This window comes from Paralichthys olivaceus, chromosome 16 (assembly GCF_024713975.1).
Source record: "Paralichthys olivaceus isolate ysfri-2021 chromosome 16, ASM2471397v2, whole genome shotgun sequence".
In the NCBI taxonomy this organism is placed as follows: Eukaryota; Metazoa; Chordata; class Actinopteri; order Pleuronectiformes; family Paralichthyidae; genus Paralichthys; species Paralichthys olivaceus.
This window is the reverse complement of record NC_091108.1, coordinates 18,774,454-18,793,383: the sequence shown is the minus strand read 5'-3', so window position 1 is coordinate 18,793,383 and position 18,930 is coordinate 18,774,454. Positions and strand designations below refer to the sequence as shown.

The following is an 18,930-nucleotide window of genomic DNA, read 5'->3' as shown; positions in this document are numbered from 1 at the left end:
CTCGTTGAAGCTCTGCTTGCAGAAATCTGTGGGTCCATAAGAAACAACCAAAGAAAAACACCAGCCAGAGTATGCAGGGCAGAATTATTACATTAGCCTTTCAGGTTAACTTTTAAATAATAAACTTAATTTAATTAAATAAATATATAACATAATAACCAACATTCATGGTCCTGAGAAGACAAATCAGAATGAGTCAGGTGATCCCTTGACTTTGACATTCCTGTTCTAATAACTTGACATTGCAGACAGCGCCAACATCAGGTTCAAATTTTAATTTTCCCAATATCGGATTTGAGAAATATCTGCAAAAACAAAGGATATTCCCACTAGCAGAACTTTAGGTCCCGTGCTCATTAGCAAATGTTAGCATGCTGAAATTAGATGGTGAACATAGTTATTACACCTGATAAATATTAGCATGTTAGCATTGCCTCATGAGCACATTAGTGCGGTGTCCTTAATGAGTTGTTTATGCTTCCAAAGGACTTTTTTGTGTTGTTCTATTGATCTCATTACAAAGTACTATTTACTTTACTATGCATGACTCAAGCTTTGGACTGTGTAAAGGTGAATGACACCATGACAAACAAACCCACTGTTCCAATCATCTAGAAAGCAAGACGCAAAAATCAATGATCCACACCAGAGGGTCAAAGGCCTGTTTCATTCAGGTTAGAGATAAATTAACGCAGGCAACACACATCCTCTTTATTTTGTAGTGATGCCAACAATGCTGTTAATCTGATACTGTCATTTACCTGATGTGCAGCACAGACCTACATGCACTATGCACTTAGATGTAGTGAAATGTGTAAGTTTCTCTCACACTCATTCACACACAAAAACAAGAAAAGTACACTGATCTTTACGGCCACTTTATTTTTCTCACATTTCTAGTGTGTTGCGTACCGAGTGTGACGTGACTTCTTTCATATTGTTTGTGGTAAATGCACTGCAAGTGTAAACACTCCAAGACCTAGCAAAGAGTCATATAAATTAAATCTTAAATCTAGTTTAGAAGTTTACGGTTTTCTTTTTACCAATGAGGGGCTTTACAGATTTTTAAATGTGTCCAACAGAAGATTTTGTAACCTTTTGGAGAACACCATTCTCTCTACCACATGGTATGTCTTGTCACAGTGTTCTAGCTTATACTGTAGCTGAGCATCTCCATGCTAGGAAACACCATGAGCGTAAAACCTAAGCGTGCTCCAAGCCCAAGCATCTCACGGAGCAAAGCTGTGTCTTCTTAGTGCAGATCACAACCTGTGAACTCACAATGTCTGTCAAGAGAAGCATTTATATTGACACTTTAATCTTTCATAGATAAGATAACAAGCATTATATGCCCTTCTTCTTTCACCTGACAACAAATCTGCAGATGTTTAACACAGCTAATTCTGCACATTCTTCCTTTGGCTCAAGTCAATAGATCAAGCCAACAGCCAGGATCAGGACAAAACACCAATCAGTTCTTCCTCGTCATTGTCCCCAACAACCTCTGTGGGGCTGTCGCAGGTGGCCACGAGCCCGAGTCCCAGCTCTGCCAGCTCCTCACAGCTCATGTCAGTTGTCACCATGATCTTAGTCTCCAGGCGGTTACACAGAGTCCTATATGAGGGTAACGGGTATCCCAGCTCTCTCAGGTACTCGTAACCTTTGGTGCCAACTGCGCAGCGGATCTTTCGGGCCTTCAGGATGGTCTCGGGAGACCAGACAGCCCGACGGGAGCGCTTGGTGAGAGACAGGGCGCGGATTTGGTCCTCGTACAGAAAGTTCTGGAGGCCCTTCTCGATCCGGTCCAGTCGATAAAGACGTTTCTTCATCTCCTCTGCCTGGCAGACACAGAGAGGATTTGTTTAACAGGGCTCAGTGGGTTCAGTGTGTGGAATTTAGTGACATCTAGTGGTGAAGTTGCATGTTGCAGCTGAATACCCTTCACCTGACCCTCCCCTTCCAAACATTGCAAGCAAACAGTGATTTGTTGGAATAAAAAACCCACTGTCATCTCCTACCTCCTTCTGTAGCCTTGCAGTGTGCTGCATCTCCTGCTCCAACTGCTTCTTGAGGAGTTGACACTGTGTGCACGGCTGCTGGTCCTCGCCTGCCATGTCGGCATCTTCTTCGTCCATGCCAGGCAGAGGGGTGCGTCTGGCATAGCCATGGTCCCCAAAGTTCAGCTCCTTCTCCACTAGAGACACAAAGCATGGTGTGAGTAGTACTGAACTTCCACCCTGGAATCTGGTACCTTTTAAATGTCAAACCATCATTTTCAACAGATTGCTCTGTGTTATGATGCCAAACCCTAGAACACTAAGATGTTCTTCGATGTATTTTACGAAGATTAAGGGTTTATGATTATTTTCAATTCCATAATAATAATCCTGTTATAATCAGTTTTAAGTAACTAGGGGGCAGGACAAGTTGAAAAATACACAGCTACCTATTTCTTAAAGGTGTTGCAGACAAAAATTAAGTAAACTTTTAATTTGAAATTATTTTCAAGTAAGGTTTTAAGTTCAATGCAATATAAAATATGTTTTGGTCTCCATCAACTCCAGAGTTAAACATGTGTCTTTACAACAATAAGCTAAAAGTGACTAAAAGCTCTGTAGATTCTTATTACACACAGCATTTTAACATTTAACATTTGAATTCACTTTAAAATGAAAAACCATCCAGAGTTGCAACAATACTAGGGTGTTTGTTAAGTGCTGCACTGGAAGCAACATACTTTCCAGTCCCTCAAAAGCTTCCTGAGAAAGATGCAGTTTAGAACATGGTATATATTCAGTTACCAGGTTCAGGTTTTAGGGGCATCAGGATGTATGGAGTGGTGACTGCAGGGTATGGAGGGTCTCCAACACTGAACAGAGTAGGGATGGCATTGGGCTTCAGCTTCCTTCCCCCGGCTGGAGACCTGGCTATCTCCTCAAACTGGCTCTGCTCAAAATGATCCTTGGAGAATTAACAAAGAAAAAGACACAAACACATATTAACAGAAGTCAGTTTGGGATTCTATTGATCAATTTCCACTTTATGTTTCACACTTAAAAAAAAAGGAAAGGATACTGTTATAGTTTCTCTGGTTTTTACTCCTGTGCCTCCATATCACATCAGCAGAATCAGTGCCTCTGTTTAAACCTGCCTGTTTGGAATGTTTTCTTGTCCTGTGTTGATGCTCTGGAGCTACTTCAACATTGAAGATCCAACAGATCTACTATGTACAGTGTTGTGTTTATTGTTTGTGTGCTGGACGATGTGTGCAGAGCTTTTTAGAAACGGTTTGGGGAGGAAGTGATTCTATGGATGTTGTTGCTATGTTGGAGATCCGCACCCACAACACCTGTGAATGTCTGTGTCAGTCCAATTTGATGGAACAAAAACAAACCAATTATCCTAATGATCTGGCCAAATATTAGTGGGCTGCCAATTGTTGTAGGTCTTACAAGGAGGAAGAAGACGACAAATGTTATCAATATTTAAATTATCAAGTGACCACATCGCACCAAATTCAACCTTCCCCTTTTTGAGGCCTCAACAATAGACATGCCAAGTGTTATTCTTGAGATATGCATTCCACATACAGACATTATTAGATTGTTCTTATATCATTTAATTGTTGTTCTTTTATCTGTTTTGTTTTATAGCATTGCTGAGTGTGGTCTGGATTTTATATGATAAATGATTGTAGATTATTTTGTAAGGGACAAAGTTTATCTATTATTTTTATTATATTTTATTTTATTTGGAGTTTAGAGAGTGATCCATTGTTGAGCTTAGTTTCAAAGTATAGATAAGTCATATATATATAATAATATCATGAATATTAATACAGAAAGAAATAACAATAATAATGATGATGATAGAAAATATATATACGTATGATACATACATACACCTGCAAAAAACATACATAGTTCTTCAAAAACGATTTGGACAAAAGAAGGACGTTTCAGGGATATACAACTTTTCCATTTCTCCTAAATGTCATCAAACTTGTATTGCTGGATCCTGATGGAGAAGATGATTCCTTCCATTGAATAATTGTCACAGATGAGATCATACCAATCCTCTCCTGATGGAGAAAGTGGCTTTAACCATTTCTTTGAGATTGCTTTTCTTGCAGCTGCACTCAGGATTCAAAATAAGTATTTACCTTTCTTAAATCATTTTCCAGAGTTGACTGCAGAGATCCAAAGAGGAGTTGAAAGTACTTTTGTCTGAAAACAGTCTAATTCTGAGTCTTATGCCAGAATGACTTCACATTTGAACAGGCCCAGAGGAAGTGGTAGTGATTTGCTTCCAGGGGAGCCACAGTTCGTTATTAGAATTATTAAAACAATGCTTAGCATCGCTGTCATGTAAACAGTGAGTCCACCCTGTCAGTGTGTGGGTCTCCGTCTCTGTGGGGCTCGATGTTCACCCTGATCTCAGTGGGAACTCACCTGACACAGTCTGGAGTGAGCAGTGGGTTCGAAGTCTCGTCGACAGTTCACCAGCCACTTCTTCTTCCGGACCGGGTCTTTGGGGAACCTGAACAGCTGTTTGCCGATGCTGGTGGAGTTGGAGCAGTTGGGAGCGGAGCAGCCTCCCATCGCAGCCGCGGACACGGCGGGCTCAGCTCTGGTGTAGCAGCAGCCGTGGTTAGCTTGGCTGAATGTGGAGCTCAGCTGGGGATGTGCTCATCACTTTGCTGATGACTACACACGCGTCGTAAAAGCGAGAAAAAGTTCCATGTGCGTTGAAGGTTCACTGGTGGAGACCGGAGTGCTGTGCTGTGGCTGTCTACATGGTATTTAATGAATACAGTTCAAAGTACTGGGTCTGAGAGAAAATGAGTCTCACTTTGTTTGAGCCAAAATGGCGCACATCTCTACGATGGTTGAGTGGAGTGACGATTTGTTTAGATGTGCCCGTTGTAAACGCCTGTCTGAAAAATGTTTATTGAAAAGCAAAAAACTTAGATTAATTTGAATCAATACACAACCTTTACAAATGCTGAATTCGCTATTGTTTTTAGTGGGTGTGAATATTCGTACATGCATAAAGCAACACACTTTTTGTTGTTTACGCTCTGGCGGTAGTCAAGTTCTATAGGCTGTTTGTCCAAAGGACCCCAGGAAGCACGTTGACATGTTTATAGTTGTTGCTGCTGTGAGCTGCCGACCCGAGCAAATAAATGATCGCGTGTTAAAACCACTACAACACTTGTGAAGATACTGTAACCCGTCAAAGCAGCAGAGTGAGTCTGAGCACTGAGCAGCCGATAATGAAAACCTCTGCGAGTTAGACAAACCTGCTAATTCTGAAGTTAGCATCGGTAGCTGCCGGGAACACGTTTCAGCCACGAAAGAGAACTGCTGCTGTGAGACGAACATGGAGTCTCCGATGGTTGTTCCAGTCATTGATGTGCAGAATGAGACCTTCAAAGAGCTTTGGCCTGCGATGGTAGTGGCCATTAAAACGTCTTCCTTCGTTGCACTGGACACGGTGAGTGAAAGTGTGTGTGTGTGCGTGCGTGTGAGAGAGAGAGAGGAGATGAATGTTTTTCCACTTTTGGTAAAAGAAATGGAACATGACCCTGCATCTGTTAGATGGTCATGCATTTCCTCTTAAACTGATACATTGGATGAACTGATCTATTTATTCTTTGTCCTTTAAATGTTGGACAGTATAAACTCTTGCATATTAAGAAACATATTACTATGCTTGGAAGAAGACGTCACTTTCTGTGAAAGTAACAGCTATTGATATAATTCCCCTCTTGTGACATCCAAACAAAGACTGGCTGTGACTCAAAGTGCTCTCTCTGTTGTTTTCCAGGAGCTGAGTGGTCTTGGGGATAGAAAGTCCTTACTGGCCGAGTGAGTAAAACCCATTAGAGATTCTGTCCTCCTCTGCACTCCTTCCTATCAAACATGTGATAGTCTCAGGCTGGCACGAAGAAGCCATGGACGCTGAGTGTAGGTGTCTCAGTCAGTCACCTCTCTATTGGATTGTTACTGTTTGCATATGTCAGGGATTGTTTCTTATTCACACTCTAAAACCTTTAAAATCATGTATGACTTCTATTGTGCTTGACCTGACTGATGATGATATAAATGACCCATAAATGAAAATTCACTCATTATCTACACTACTATGATGATGGAAACTCCTAAAGCGTTTTGTGGACTCAAACACTTCCCCCGCCCCTCCATTGGCATAGTGGTGAGTGGATAATGAGTGAATCCATGTTGAAATAAATTCATATATCCAAGTAAGGACAACTGAGGCTCATCCATTTAATTATTTTATTCGCCGATGTGAACAACGAATAGAAATCCAGCCATCTTCCATCAGACATCTGTGCAGAAGATCTTTCTTCATCACCTCTTGAGTTCACCCTGACTTGCCGTGACGTTTCAGATCCATAGAGAACAGATATAAAGCCATATGTCATGCAGCACGCTCTCGCTCCATCCTCTCCCTGGGAATTGCCTGCTACAAGAAGCTGGACCTCAAGGTACAACAAGACAGTGCCTAATTAAAGTGACTACACACTGGTTTCTAAATACTTTATTACATATGCTGGATATTGCAGTTGCGATATAATTCTAATGACATACAGCTAGAAGAAGGCCAAAGAGATTGTTCTCTCACATACTTATTGATTTAGATAAAAATTCAGTTTAGTAGTAGTGTAATGTGTTCGTGTAGTTCTCTGTCAACTATACAGATATTCGCAAACTTTTGATGTTGCCCTTCTTCAGGCTGCAGACACATACCTGGTCCAGGTGTATAACCTCACCCTGCTGTGTTCAGAGGAGTACATCATCGAGCCCCAGTCAGTCCAGTTCCTGGTGCAGCATGGGTTCGACTTTAACAAGCAGTATGCTCATGGAATCCCTTACTGCAAAGGCAATAATAAGGTGAGAATGTCCAAATGCTTAATGCTCTTATGTGTTGTACTATGTGTTACGGTCATAGACCTTCCTCAAGGGTTTGATTTCTGGCTCTCCTTTCTCTTTCTTCCTTCACTTTCAGGGAGGATCTGATAACCAGGGTGTCCACATCAGGGCGTTATTCACTGAACTGCTGCAAGCCAGGAAACCCCTGGTGTTCCACAATGGCCTCATTGACATGGTCTTCCTTTACCAGGTACCAACCACAGTGCAGTTATTCTAGTTTTCTCTTTCTCTTTAACATGCAGAATCAAATCTTTATTTCAAAATAAACATTATCACTAAACAAATGAACCAAAATTAAGTTAGTCAGAAGTTGGTCCTTACAGCCTCAGTGTTTCTTTTGACTTGTGCACTCATTTGGTCTCAGTTATAACAGAAAATAGGACAGTTGAGCTTAATTTATCATGATAATAATTCATCATTGATAATTACACAGCAAATAAATACAAATACATTATAAATGTATAACTTTTTAAAAATCTAATTATTTTGGTCTCTCTTTACTAGAGTTTTTATGCTCACCTGCCCGAGCGTCTGACCACCTTCACTGCCGATCTGTCTGAGATGGTTCCTGCTGGTATCTATGACACCAAATATGTCACTGAATTTGAGCTCCGGTTCAGTGCCTCCTATCTGGAGTATGCCTATAAGAAGTGGTGAGTATAGACTCTTATATACACAGTATTAACACTTTGAAATAATCCAGAGCTACAAACACTTGTAAACACTCTTTGGTGTTTGATAAGATGAAAATATATATTAATTAGTATATGTATTATAACATAAATAAAAATTGTTAATAGTATGTTTTTTCAAATATATAATATTTTTCATCTCTCAAAGTTGTTTGTGTGTATGAAAATGTATTGCTTGTGTGCATTTGTTGCTATATCAGTCATAGCGCACAAGGTGAAAATGATGAATGATGCAGAATGGCTGCGGCCTCCATTATGTCAGGACACCTTGCATGCTTGTATCATTGCTGTTTTAAAGCGTATGTTTTCATCAGGTATAATGTTTCTTCATGTTATGTCCTCCGCCCTCCAGTAAGCTGGATAACAGTCGAAGTTTGACCTCTGGAGGGAGTGGACTTCATGTCCATGTAGAGTTCTGTCAATATGCCGGTCACATGTCCAGCTATGTGGACTACAGAATGTGTCTAACTGTAGAGTCTCCTGAGGGACAGACTGACATCTGCCAGCGCTTCTCTGTGAGTTTGAACCTTTTTTAACTTCTACTAGTGCAGTACTTGTTCTAAACCTGCCTGTTTGTCTATTGTGCAGAGTGAAGTCATGCAAAGAAAACTTTGCCTTCATCCTACCTGGTTTATCTGTAAGAAAGATCATGTGCATATAATTATAGTCAGTGTTTTTTAGGAAATGAAAGTGAATTTGCTTTATTACGATTCACTATGTGTGGCTGATACATACATTTCAGAGCTATTTCAGAGGTCCATTACACAATTGACACACTCTTCAGAACCAAGTTCCCAACTTTTCAAAATTAAAGCTCTGTAATTCAGCTTAATATAAAACATTGCATCAACAAAAGGAATGATGTTCTTTTACTTTGACTAAGACAAATGACTTAAAAGAAAGTGATTCTATGAATGTAATGATAAGGTAGTGATTTTGACCTGTGGTTTGACCCACTGCTGTAGTTTATCCGAAGACGTAGAAGAAGACATGTTCTACTCGCTCCACAGAGTGAATGCACTATGCCCCGCCTCCCACTGACTGCTGCAGAGCGCTTGATGTCTGTTTATTCAAATTGTATTAATATTGAATGAATTGCATCTACAAATCAGATCAAATTTAACACTGCACTTGTACTTGTACTTTGACACTAATTCGATGAACATTGAATTTTGTCAGTCTAATCTCAAGACGTTGATGATGATTTTTCTGAATAGTGTGTGTCCATTGTCGTGGCATTCCATGTAATCTGTAATAGTAATTGTATAGAAATGTGTTTATTAACTACACAGTCTTTGTGTTTGTCTGACAGGCATTTGGCTGGTGTCCGAATGGTACCAAGTGTCCATTATCCCATGACACTGACCTGATCATCCTCCAAGATGAGAAACACAAGGATAACAAGAGAAAAAAGAGGAAGAGACAGAAGAAGAGAGATAGAGGAGAAGCAGCAGAGGGATCCTCCATCTGTGATGGTGCCCCTGTAAACAAAATGCCCCACATGGAGGTGGATCAAGAAGAAACAGATGACCAACAAAAGGCAACTCCTGATCTGTGCCCAGAACATGTGCCACCAATGGACAGTAATGGAAACACTCAACAGAATGAAGGAGAGAGGATGAACACAGAAAGCAAGGGGAATGGAGTTTGTGAAGACAACACAGACTCCAGGAACTCTGTAAAAATAGCCATTGATGAGGAGACCGAGATGAAAACCAAGACAGATGACAGTGTAGAAAGAACAACAGCAGATGGAGGACGAGAGAAGGTCAGTGTAGAAAGAACAACAGCAGATGGAGGACGAGAGAAGGTCAGTGTAGAAAGAACAACAGCAGATGGAGGACGAGAGAAGGTCAGTGACCACTCAACTGGGACGGACGCTCAAAAGAAGAAGGCTGAGTCTGGAACACATCGAGCTGGCTTTGACGCCTTCATGACAGGATACATCTTTGCTTACTCACGTACCTTCGTCAAGAATAAAGAAGCAGGAGCTGTAGAGGAGGAGTGCAAGGAGCATGAGCAGCCGTGGCTTCCGTCTTGTCTCAATAAGGTTTATCTCAGTGGCAAGTCAGCTCCTCTCAATGTGGTTAAAAGCACCTTCTCTAAGTCATCCAAGGCCCACGTGCAGAAGATGGAGATGTTGTGGGGAGGGACAAAGTAGTGTGCACATTTGCACAGAGCAGGGCAGTTGTAGTTTAAACAAGTGGAGGTTCAGAATATAAGTTTTTGTCATGTAAGCAGCACAGCTCAAAGGATGACAATTTATTTTTCTACCACTTTGATCCAGACTGAACAACATTTGATGGTTCTCAATTTTTTTATTTTTTTATTTTTCCTTGGACTTGCACTGTTGGTTTAATTTGATAGGCATCTCTCAAACAATATAAGCAGCTGCTTTTAAACAATAATACAATGAAAACATTTAGTCTGATAAAGTTGAAAGTCTCGGGAGACAAAATTTGGTTTTTCATCCATATCTATGATTGTTTTATGCTCCCATAGTTTTTATTTATCTAGCAGTCATGTTTTTGACCTTAGTAATCAAAGTGTAAAGCTGAGTACCTTGAGAAAAGAACAATGTTTGTAAAACCATCATTTAATAGCAATGAAGAGGTTTTCCTTTAAATTGAATAAAATATTATGGTCCTGAAAACAGTAAACGAGTCACGAAGAGTGATGTGTTGTTCCATATTTTGTAAAAAATGACCTTTTTCTGAAATAAAGCAATCACTGGATTTCTCATGATTCTTTTATGATTGATAGAAAACAACTATATATAAATGTAGAATAATTTCATATAACCTGTCTTATAAAGGAATGGCATAGCACACACAGCTGCTTATGTTAGAGTTAAAAGACTATCATTTTCATAAGGAATTGTCTGAAATCACCCACTAAAACAGGTTGGGGCAGTTCCTGTTTCCTTCTCTTCTATTGTCTCTCCACCGCGAGTGCAATCCATAATTGTTGCTTGGTTAGTAACCCTTGGTTGTACACCTCTTCACAGTGCATTGTGGGAAATAAAGAATCCACTATGTAGGCTCTAGGGTATTAAAAATATATTCAAAGTTCAGACAGCTCTACAAAATAGTGAGCTGTATAGTGGACTATAGTGAGTAATTTCTGACAGAGAGACTGGCCAAAAGTGGCATCATAAAAGCTGTGGTACTAGAATTAGCAAATATCCTAATTATTTTCCTATCATAATCGAGGAATCAAATTGGGGCTATGCTTTGCTAAATGACTGGGGAAATGCAGATTTGACTGCTGAGCAGAAGACACAGTTTGCACAATAATCTGTCAGGTGAGAAGCTCGTACTCACCTTGTTGTCCACAGTTAACCACAGTAGTTCAGGTGGTAGAGTAAGATAAGAGACAAAAAACTGGCTACGATGATAATAATAGATTTATAATTCGCGAGACTATAAGACATGTTTACCTTTTATGACATTCTCTACTTATCCTTTTTTGGCCATAGTGAGCTGCAGAGGCCCTGCTAGTTAAGGAGAGAAAATCATAAATACAGACAGACAAAAAAGTGTAATGACTATGTTACATTATTAAATGTGTACATGGATTAAAATTGAAGCAAATATGTACCAATCACACACATTTCTTATTTTTATACAGTATTGTAGTCTCATCTAGGTAATTTAATTCTTGCAATTGCAGAAGCTTGCACTTGCCTTTTTGGTTCACAATGATCAGAAAACAAAGATGGTTTCAAAGTCAAGAAATCTTTCACCTATTGAATAAATAATATGAAACAGATAAACAGGTTTAATAACATACATAGCTGTAACTGAGCTTACTCAAAGACACAATCTCCATTAAACTTTATGTCATTGTGGTGCTTATGTTTGTATTTGCAGTTTTTCTTCCATTTCTCTCTCTCACCCTCTGCTGGACAGTCCACTCATTTACTCATTGCTACTCTGGTGTTCACCTGGTGTTGACCTAGGGTTGGACAGCAGACAGCCACGTGTTACCTCCATGACGCACAATGTTGACATCCAAGTCTTCTTTAATCTGCAGGTGATGAGCTTCAGTGGGAGGGCATGACACATGGGATGTTCAAGCCAACCATCGCCACAAGATTGTGTTAATTTTACCACATGGCCTATATTAAAAGTAACTGCCAGACACAGAGGCTGGCCCTCAGGGTAAAAATGAGTCAATCCAAAGACCATGCCAACGTTAACAAATAGTAGAGATTGTTCCCAGTGCAAGATGCTAGCAGTGGGGGGGTCACTGGCCTTGCCAGATACTGGGGCTAAATTGGGAAACAGTGGTCCTGTAAGATATAGAAGATAGTTGTGGCAAAAAAGTTCACTGCAGCCAGTCTGCCAGTTGCTTTGGTGTTATGCCCTGTGTGTTGGTCTGTCAGCCCTGCAGATCATTGTGTATTTACTCTAAGTCTCTCTCATCAGACATTCTTGGCTTCTTAGCAGCAGTCCCCTCCTCGTTGCTCTCTTCCCTGCTTCTCTTTATTAAGGAGCTGAAACCAGTAGTTAAAGGAACTACAGCATCTTCTTCGTCTTGAGATCTGTTGCTGTTAAATAATTGGAACCATTCCTCTGTTGTAAGTGGCCCAATGGTCTCAGGAAAACCAAGACCAAACTCCTCAAGTTTAGGGTCCTCAAGTTCATCCTCTTCATCCCCACCATCGGCATAAAGTCCAGGACCTTGCTCACGTCTCTCTTGTTGGTTCCTGGCAATCAGCTGCTCAAGAATACCATGAGGATCAACATTTAAAAAAGCAAGAGGATTGGCAGGAGGCGCAGCATAACAAGGAACATACGGTGAGAAACGAGGAGGGGCATAAGGAGGAACATACGCAAAAGCATGAGGATAAGGCAGAACATACGGAGGAGCATACGGAGGAACATACGCAAAAGCAAAAGGATTAGCATAAGGAAAAGCATTAAGCAAAGCATAAGGATAAGCACTGGGAAAAACAAAAGGTAAATCATAAGGGTCAGCGTGGTATTGAGAATAATAAACTGGTCTGCTGCTCCAGTCCATCCCGAAGGTCAGCGGTGGGAACTGCTGTAGTGGAAAAGAGGGACCTCTGACATATCGATCATCATAAGTTAGCTCTTCCTCTCTTTCCTCTCCTCTTCTGCTATTTGGCCGGTCAAAGCTGCCATGACTGTCACCATTTTCATTATCTCCATTATTGGGGAGAGGAGGATTGTCAATGATGATGTCTTCAGGCCTCTGAGCATCAGGGCATTCAATGTTGTTTGGTGGCCCAAAGTAGGCACCTGAAAGGGGGTAGGGGAGAGTATCAAAAGTCGCATTATGCTTTTCCGTTAAATAACCCTGACCCTGACCCTGGAGGCACAATATAGAAGACAGTGGTGTGACAAACCCAAACAATAAAGGATCCATCAGGTGGAACCTTCTCAGGCCAATCTATCCCAGGATTCATTGTCCATTGTTGATGAAGCCAACACTCCAGCAATGGGCAGCCCAGCTACAGTAAGTAGCAGTCTGAAAGTAGCTATATGCAATGGTAACAGTTGGACATGCAGATAGTGGGAATAGTTCTCTGTTGACCATACTGACTCATTTTGATTCAGCTTTCAGGGTCGACTCGAAGGCCACACCTTTTTCTGCTCCTGTAGTCTCTGAAGGATGGGCCCCTGAGTTGGGACACCGCTTAAATATGAAAACTTTATCACACCAGATGCACCCCCTCCACCATGTAGAAAAACCTCCCACATACAAGGTGCCACCACCACCTTTAAATGTTATGTACGCTCCAGTGCTGCTACAATTATTTTGAACATATGACATGATGAAAGTCATGTGATACTGCATTCACAAGGCAACATATGAATTATTGTTTGCACCGCTTTTCCAATTGATGAAAGTAAATGATTTCAATCTACAAGTTCTTTGTCAGGCAAATATCTGGAGGAACACAAGGCACACACAGGCTGCACACAAAGAAAAATTAACATACAATTTAAAAATCACAAGACATGTCCTGTATGCAATACCAGAAACTTTCAGTGACTTGTCTCCTTAACTCAGGACCAATACCTCATCAAACCAGGTGTTATATTCAAACATGTTTTACCTGCATAGTAGCTAATCCACCGTCTTACTCTGGCCAGCAGGTTCTCCTCCATGGGGGGTCCATTAAAAGCCATTTTTCCAGCAAGAGGTTACGTTTAAATATATTCCCTTCCTCTGTTTTTCTTGAGTCTGTCTCTAACTATAGGATTTGCAGCAGGAGTTTTCCAGGTGAGCAGTTTTCCAAGAGTCTAACTTCCAACTTACAGGTTTAAAATGGAGTCAACTTCTGTCAATTCCAAGTGCAAATGATAGATTTCAAAGACTTGACACTTGAATAATTTACCTTGCATCATGTTCAGAAGCTCTCATAGTCTACAGTGGTAAAGGCTCTGTCCCTGCTCTCAGTAGATGTTTGTTTACGTGTTGATTCACCTTTCCATCTGTCTAGAAGATAACTCACTAAGCACCTGTACACCTGATTGATCAGCCAATCAACTGTCAGGAGCACAATGCATCAAATCTTGCAGGAACAGCTTAGAAGCTTCAGTGAATTTCTGCATCAACTGTGTGTGGGCAGATGTGATGTCAGTGACTTTGGCCAACAAGATTTTGTATCTGAAACTGCTGGTCTGCTGAGATTTCACACACACTAGTCTAGTCTCCAGACTTTACTCAGGAGGGTGAGGGGAAAAAAACATCAGGAGAAAGATTTAATAATGCATGTTTCCAGGGGCATATTTAACCTCACAAAGGGGAGGTAGAGAAAACAGGAGATGACCTGGGACAGACAGAGAAGGGAGATAAGAGAGAGAGTAAAGATGAGTTCTCTGAACTCTGTGATTTGGGGACTGCAGATACAGGGCCGAGGCAAATAAGGCATCAATGCTTTCCATCCAGTGTGTTTGGTCAAAAAAAAGATAATTCAAACGAAGTTAGTTTGACACAGTGGCTGGAATTCTCTGCGACTATGAATGCAGCATTCTGCTTCATGTGCAGATTCTATGGCAAACCAAACCATGCAAGGGATCAAAAGGATGCGCTCACCAGCACAGGTTATACAAACTGGAAGAGAGCATTAGACTCATTTAGGGAGCATGAAATATCCAACATGCATCAGGCCCCAGTGAGGTTTTGGAAGAGCTTTAAAGCTGCAGATCCACAGAGACATCACAGACTAGCTACAAACTACACACATCAGTGAGATTGTGGTTGTAAGGAGTATCTCAGACGTACAGCAGCAGTGACAGCCTTTCTTGGGAAATTGAAATTTGATCCTTTCTTGCAAACCACTATCTTATGAAACTTACTCAATGGGTCAGATTTGTATAGCCCATTGTGGCAAAGAGCTTTGCCACCGGGGTCTCACCACAGCAGCCAGAGACAAACCATTCACTTTTCAGCATTTATTTAGAGACCAGGTGCAATCATGAACTAAAATGCAAAGCAAGCATAAACCCAGCACTTTCTATTGGCATATAGCTTTTCATCTCTCCCTCCCTCTGGCACCTCAGCTGCTGCCTTCTGAATCCAAGGAGAGTTATTTGGCCAACTAGTCTCCGCTGGGCAAATCCCCTTTCTCTGGTTCACCTGCAGGTGTTCACTGAGCCACCTCCATACCCATATTCAAAAGGTTAAATAATAGTATACTATTATTTAAAAATTGTTGTTTTCTTTACCCCAGAAAAGACCCTTTATATTTAAATGCTTTATATTTACAGTGAGGAAGTCCTCTCTATGGAGACCACCATGTTTTTTACATTTGTCCAGACTGGACAAACTAAACACGTTTTAGTTTTTATGACAACTGAAGCGACCACAGGTTCTTTTTCATGTTTGGAAGGAGAGGGTGAGGTGAGGGGTGTTCAGCTGCAACATGCAACTTCAACACTAGATATCACTAAATTCTACACACTGAACCTTTAAGTGGTGAAAAGAACTTTCACCTCACTCTTTATCATTGTGACCTGTGTGTTTGTCAGTGAAATAACATGTGACTTTAAACTTTAAACGTTTGTTTTCTGCCTTTCTTCCTCTACGGCACCTGTAACGTAACATTCTCCACATATATTCCTCACATTATTATATTATTTCATTGTCTCTTTTCTTTTTTTATATAATCTGCTTTGTTATTATTTCCTGTGAGTCAGTAATGTTTAAATTCAGTCTCTGTTTGAACTGAAATGGTCTTTTCTCTTTTGGAAACTTTATTATAAATGTACAGAGTTACATTTAGTGCTTATCTTCTGTTATAAATACATTTGTGTTTTGTGTTGTACATGAGTGTTTCTCCTTTCCTCGCTCCTTACGTCTCCTCCTTCACACCTTTCCTTGACCTCGGTCCAAAGTGGCTAGGAAAGGAGATGGTTTGGACTTTCCGGACGCAGCCCTGGTATTGGGAAACGACGGACCACGTGACCGCGCTGCACAGTGTGTGTGTGTGTGTGTGTGTGTGTGTGTGTGTGTGTGTGTGTGTGTGTGTGTGTGTGTGTGTGTGTGTGTGTGTGTGTGTGTGTGTGTGTGTGTGTGTGTGTGTGTGTGTGTGTGTGCTCCTCATTCAGCTCTCACCTCCACCAGACAGCGTGTAGCTCGTTCTTCACATCGGTCTCTTCCACTGCCCGATGAATAACACGTCAGACACGAGCAGCGGCTGACTCCCTCGCACACACAGACATGGCTGACGAGGAGATCGACTACAACATCGTGTTTCCTGATGCAGCGACATCGGGTGAGCCTCCTCTCATTGTGCCTCGGCTAGCTTAGCATGCGCGCTAACACCATGACAGCGCCGCGTCAACGCAGCCCTGCTAACTCTTTTGTTAGCTGGCGTTAGCTTAACCCGCAGTGACAGCCGTGCTAACGAATAGCTGTGTGTGTGTGTGTGTGTGTGTGTGTGTGTGTGTGTGTGTGTGTGTGTGTGTGTGTGTGTGTGTGTGTGTGTGTGTGTGTGTTTCAGAGAGACACTGGCAGGGGACCAAGGAGCCGGTGGTGATTCTGCTGGGCTGGGCTGGATGCAAAGACAAGCACCTCTCCAAGTACAGCTCCATCTACAACGAGCAGGTGGAGGCTAGTTAGCAAAGCTGCTCTGCTCCCTGCGATAGCAGCAGTGTAGCATATGACAGCTGTGCAGAGCTGCCACCAACCTGTCACTCATTCCCCCTCTCTGTCCTCACTTCCAGGGATGTGTCACCATCCGCTACACAGCCCCCCTGAAGACGGTCTTCATCTCCGAGTCGTTTGGCTACAAGGAGCTGAGCAGCACTGCCCTGAGGCTGCTGGAGATCCTCTTTGACTACGAGGTGGAGAACAGTCCGGTTTTCTTTCACATATTCAGCAATGGCGGCTTCATGTTGTACCGGTACATTGTCGAGTTGTTGCACAGCGACAAACAGTTCAGTTCCCTGTGTGTCATCGGGGCTGTGGTGGACAGCGCCCCAGGTAGTGGGAATGTCCGAGGGGCCCTGCGCGCATTGACGGCCACCTTAGGGCCCAAAATAAGTCCTGTTCTGCGGTACGTCCTCTTGGTGCTTTTTGCAGTGACTGTTTTCCTCTTGCGAGTTGTGCTCTACCCGATGACTAAGTACATCCACAAGAACCACTACGACGCCGTGCAGGAGAAGCCGCCCGCCTGGCCTCATTTCTACCTGTACTCCAGAGGCGACCAAGTGATCAGGCACAGGGACATCGAGCTCTTCGTGGAAACCGTGAAGCAGAAAGGTGTCCCTGTGGACAGTTTTGATTTTGTCTCCAGTCCGCACGTCGGTCACTTACGGGATTTTCCTGAGCAGTACGCTCTCAAGTGTCGAGGTTTTTTGGCCACTTGCATGAAGGACTCAGAAGGGATCGAGATGAAGAAGAGATACCGGGTTCAAAATCAATGAACCCTCACAGGAGTTTGCTAAACCATCTCTTAAACTGTCTTCAACAGTCTAAACTAATTTCTTCGCGGTGGTTCTGTAAAATCGGCTCAGGAATGAGTCTGAAGTTTTGTTTAAAGGCGGCTGGAGTTTGATCTGAGCTCATATCGGATCCTGGCACGGTTCTCTGTCCTGGAGCACATAATGGGAAGGTTCCTCGGATGTGGTCTCGCTCTGTTGGGCTTTATCCACATCTGAAAAAAACAGCCTTATGAAACACTGTCATTTGGCACAAAGTTTTAACCCTTTCTACTCAACTGTCATGCACCACATGTAAAAATAACAATACAAACGTAATTTCTATACACTGGAAAATTGGGACTCAAATAAGATGATTTAAATGGTATTTAATATTGCTGTTAAATGTGATGAACTGTAGATTAGTAGTAGTGAGTCTAAACTAATAAGACTGTTTATTGGACAACATCTGTATCTTATATTTATAAGATTTAAAATGTTTTGTTAGTTTTGATCATCGAAAAAAAAATTGCGGGTGCTTACGATGAGGTGTCTATTTACATTAAAATGATTAATCACATGGATTAATCATGAGTGTTTTCTTAATATAATAAATGTACATTTTAGCCTTAAGCAGTAAATCCAATCTGGTGCATTTTTAGGTCCAGAAATTGTAGAATAGACAGCCCCTAATATGTGATGCAAAACTGATAATGTGGGATACAGTGATTGACTATGAATGTATATGTCCAGCACAACCTATCTGATCTTTTTAACTGATGTGCCTTCAATAAACCAGAATGCTCATTAAAAACTCTCAACCTAATTATTTTTGATAACTGCTTGTTTCATTTTTGACTATAAATTACACGGTATTAACAAGTTCAGCACCTACAGTTATGAAATATCAAAACACTGGTTTTATAATGGTGGCAAAAAGAGATGAGATTTTCAGTCATGGTGTCTCATCAATCATTGAACTAACTGTTTTTGCAGATTATTTATTTGTCACCACACAAGCGCAATAATGGAAAACACTTATTCAAAAGCCAGACAACAGAAACACTACTACAGCGGAGGTCAGCGACACAGATGCAATGACATGTACAGAGTTACTTGTTACCTTAATCTTAATCTTACCTGTCAAGTGAGCCGCTGTTTGTGGTGCTTGACTATTTGAGATGTTACGAATGTGCCTTTTGTGTTTGTGTTATGGCTTATGCATAAAGTGATGGTAAACAAAAAGAAAATATGTTCTCTGCATTCTCACTAGATAACCCTGCATAAGTTGGCAACACTTCATTAAGAGGATCATAGCAACACAAAGAGATAGTTTTGTTTCTGTTTTACAGTTAAGTAATGACAGTTTGGCATGAGTTGGTG

General features: G+C 41.4%; 3 protein-coding genes across 4 annotated transcripts; 2 read left to right on the top strand and 1 right to left on the bottom strand.

Moving 5' to 3' along the window:
- Positions 1-862: 862 nt before the first annotated feature.
- LOC109645275 (THAP domain-containing protein 1) lies at positions 863-4,601 on the bottom strand. Its single transcript, XM_020110835.2, has 4 exons — positions 4,452-4,601; positions 2,802-2,961; positions 2,019-2,194; positions 863-1,838 (listed from the first exon to the last, which is right to left on the bottom strand). Exons 1-4 carry the CDS (start codon positions 4,599-4,601, stop codon positions 1,455-1,457), a joined length of 870 nt encoding a protein of 289 aa, XP_019966394.1. The 3' UTR covers positions 863-1,454.
- A 761-nt stretch (positions 4,602-5,362) lies between these two features.
- On the top strand, positions 5,363-10,383 carry toe1 (target of EGR1, exonuclease). Of its 2 annotated transcripts, none has more exons than XM_069511212.1 (9): positions 5,363-5,496; positions 5,830-5,870; positions 6,415-6,511; positions 6,759-6,917; positions 7,033-7,146; positions 7,461-7,609; positions 8,001-8,163; positions 8,961-9,326; positions 9,459-10,383. In XM_069511212.1, the coding sequence occupies exons 1-9, from the start codon at positions 5,383-5,385 to the stop codon at positions 9,807-9,809; spliced, it is 1,554 nt and encodes a 517-aa protein (XP_069367313.1). In that variant the 5' UTR covers positions 5,363-5,382; the 3' UTR covers positions 9,810-10,383. The 2 variants fall into 2 exon arrangements, with proteins under 2 accessions (XP_069367313.1, XP_069367312.1); XM_069511211.1 differs by having other exon boundaries at positions 8,961-9,416; positions 9,501-10,383.
- A 5,821-nt stretch (positions 10,384-16,204) lies between these two features.
- Positions 16,205-18,361, top strand: tmem53 (transmembrane protein 53). Its single transcript, XM_069511668.1, has 3 exons — positions 16,205-16,400; positions 16,629-16,732; positions 16,852-18,361. The coding sequence occupies exons 1-3, from the start codon at positions 16,346-16,348 to the stop codon at positions 17,551-17,553; spliced, it is 861 nt and encodes a 286-aa protein (XP_069367769.1). The 5' UTR covers positions 16,205-16,345; the 3' UTR covers positions 17,554-18,361.
- The last annotated feature ends 569 nt before the right edge of the window (positions 18,362-18,930 follow it).

What these genes read in the sequence shown, in the direction of transcription:
- LOC109645275 (XM_020110835.2), bottom strand. Translation starts at nt 4,601, where the DNA reads ATGGGAGGCTGCTCCGCTCCCAACTGCTCCAACTCCACCAGCATCGGC. An exon ending in CTCACTCCAGACTGTGTCAG is followed by an intron (nt 2,962 to 4,451) that starts GTGAGTTCCCAC and finishes TAATTCTCCAAG; the next exon opens with GATCATTTTGAGCAGAGCCA. An exon ending in GCCCCTAAAACCTGAACCTG is followed by an intron (nt 2,195 to 2,801) that starts GTAACTGAATAT and finishes TTGTGTCTCTAG; the next exon opens with TGGAGAAGGAGCTGAACTTT.
- toe1 (XM_069511211.1), top strand. Translation starts at nt 5,383, where the DNA reads ATGGAGTCTCCGATGGTTGTTCCAGTCATTGATGTGCAGAATGAGACC. An exon ending in CCTTCGTTGCACTGGACACG is followed by an intron (nt 5,497 to 5,829) that starts GTGAGTGAAAGT and finishes GTTGTTTTCCAG; the next exon opens with GAGCTGAGTGGTCTTGGGGA. An exon ending in ACAAGAAGCTGGACCTCAAG is followed by an intron (nt 6,512 to 6,758) that starts GTACAACAAGAC and finishes GCCCTTCTTCAG; the next exon opens with GCTGCAGACACATACCTGGT.
- tmem53 (XM_069511668.1), top strand. Translation starts at nt 16,346, where the DNA reads ATGGCTGACGAGGAGATCGACTACAACATCGTGTTTCCTGATGCAGCG. An exon ending in TCCTGATGCAGCGACATCGG is followed by an intron (nt 16,401 to 16,628) that starts GTGAGCCTCCTC and finishes TGTGTGTTTCAG; the next exon opens with AGAGACACTGGCAGGGGACC. An exon ending in GCTCCATCTACAACGAGCAG is followed by an intron (nt 16,733 to 16,851) that starts GTGGAGGCTAGT and finishes CCTCACTTCCAG; the next exon opens with GGATGTGTCACCATCCGCTA.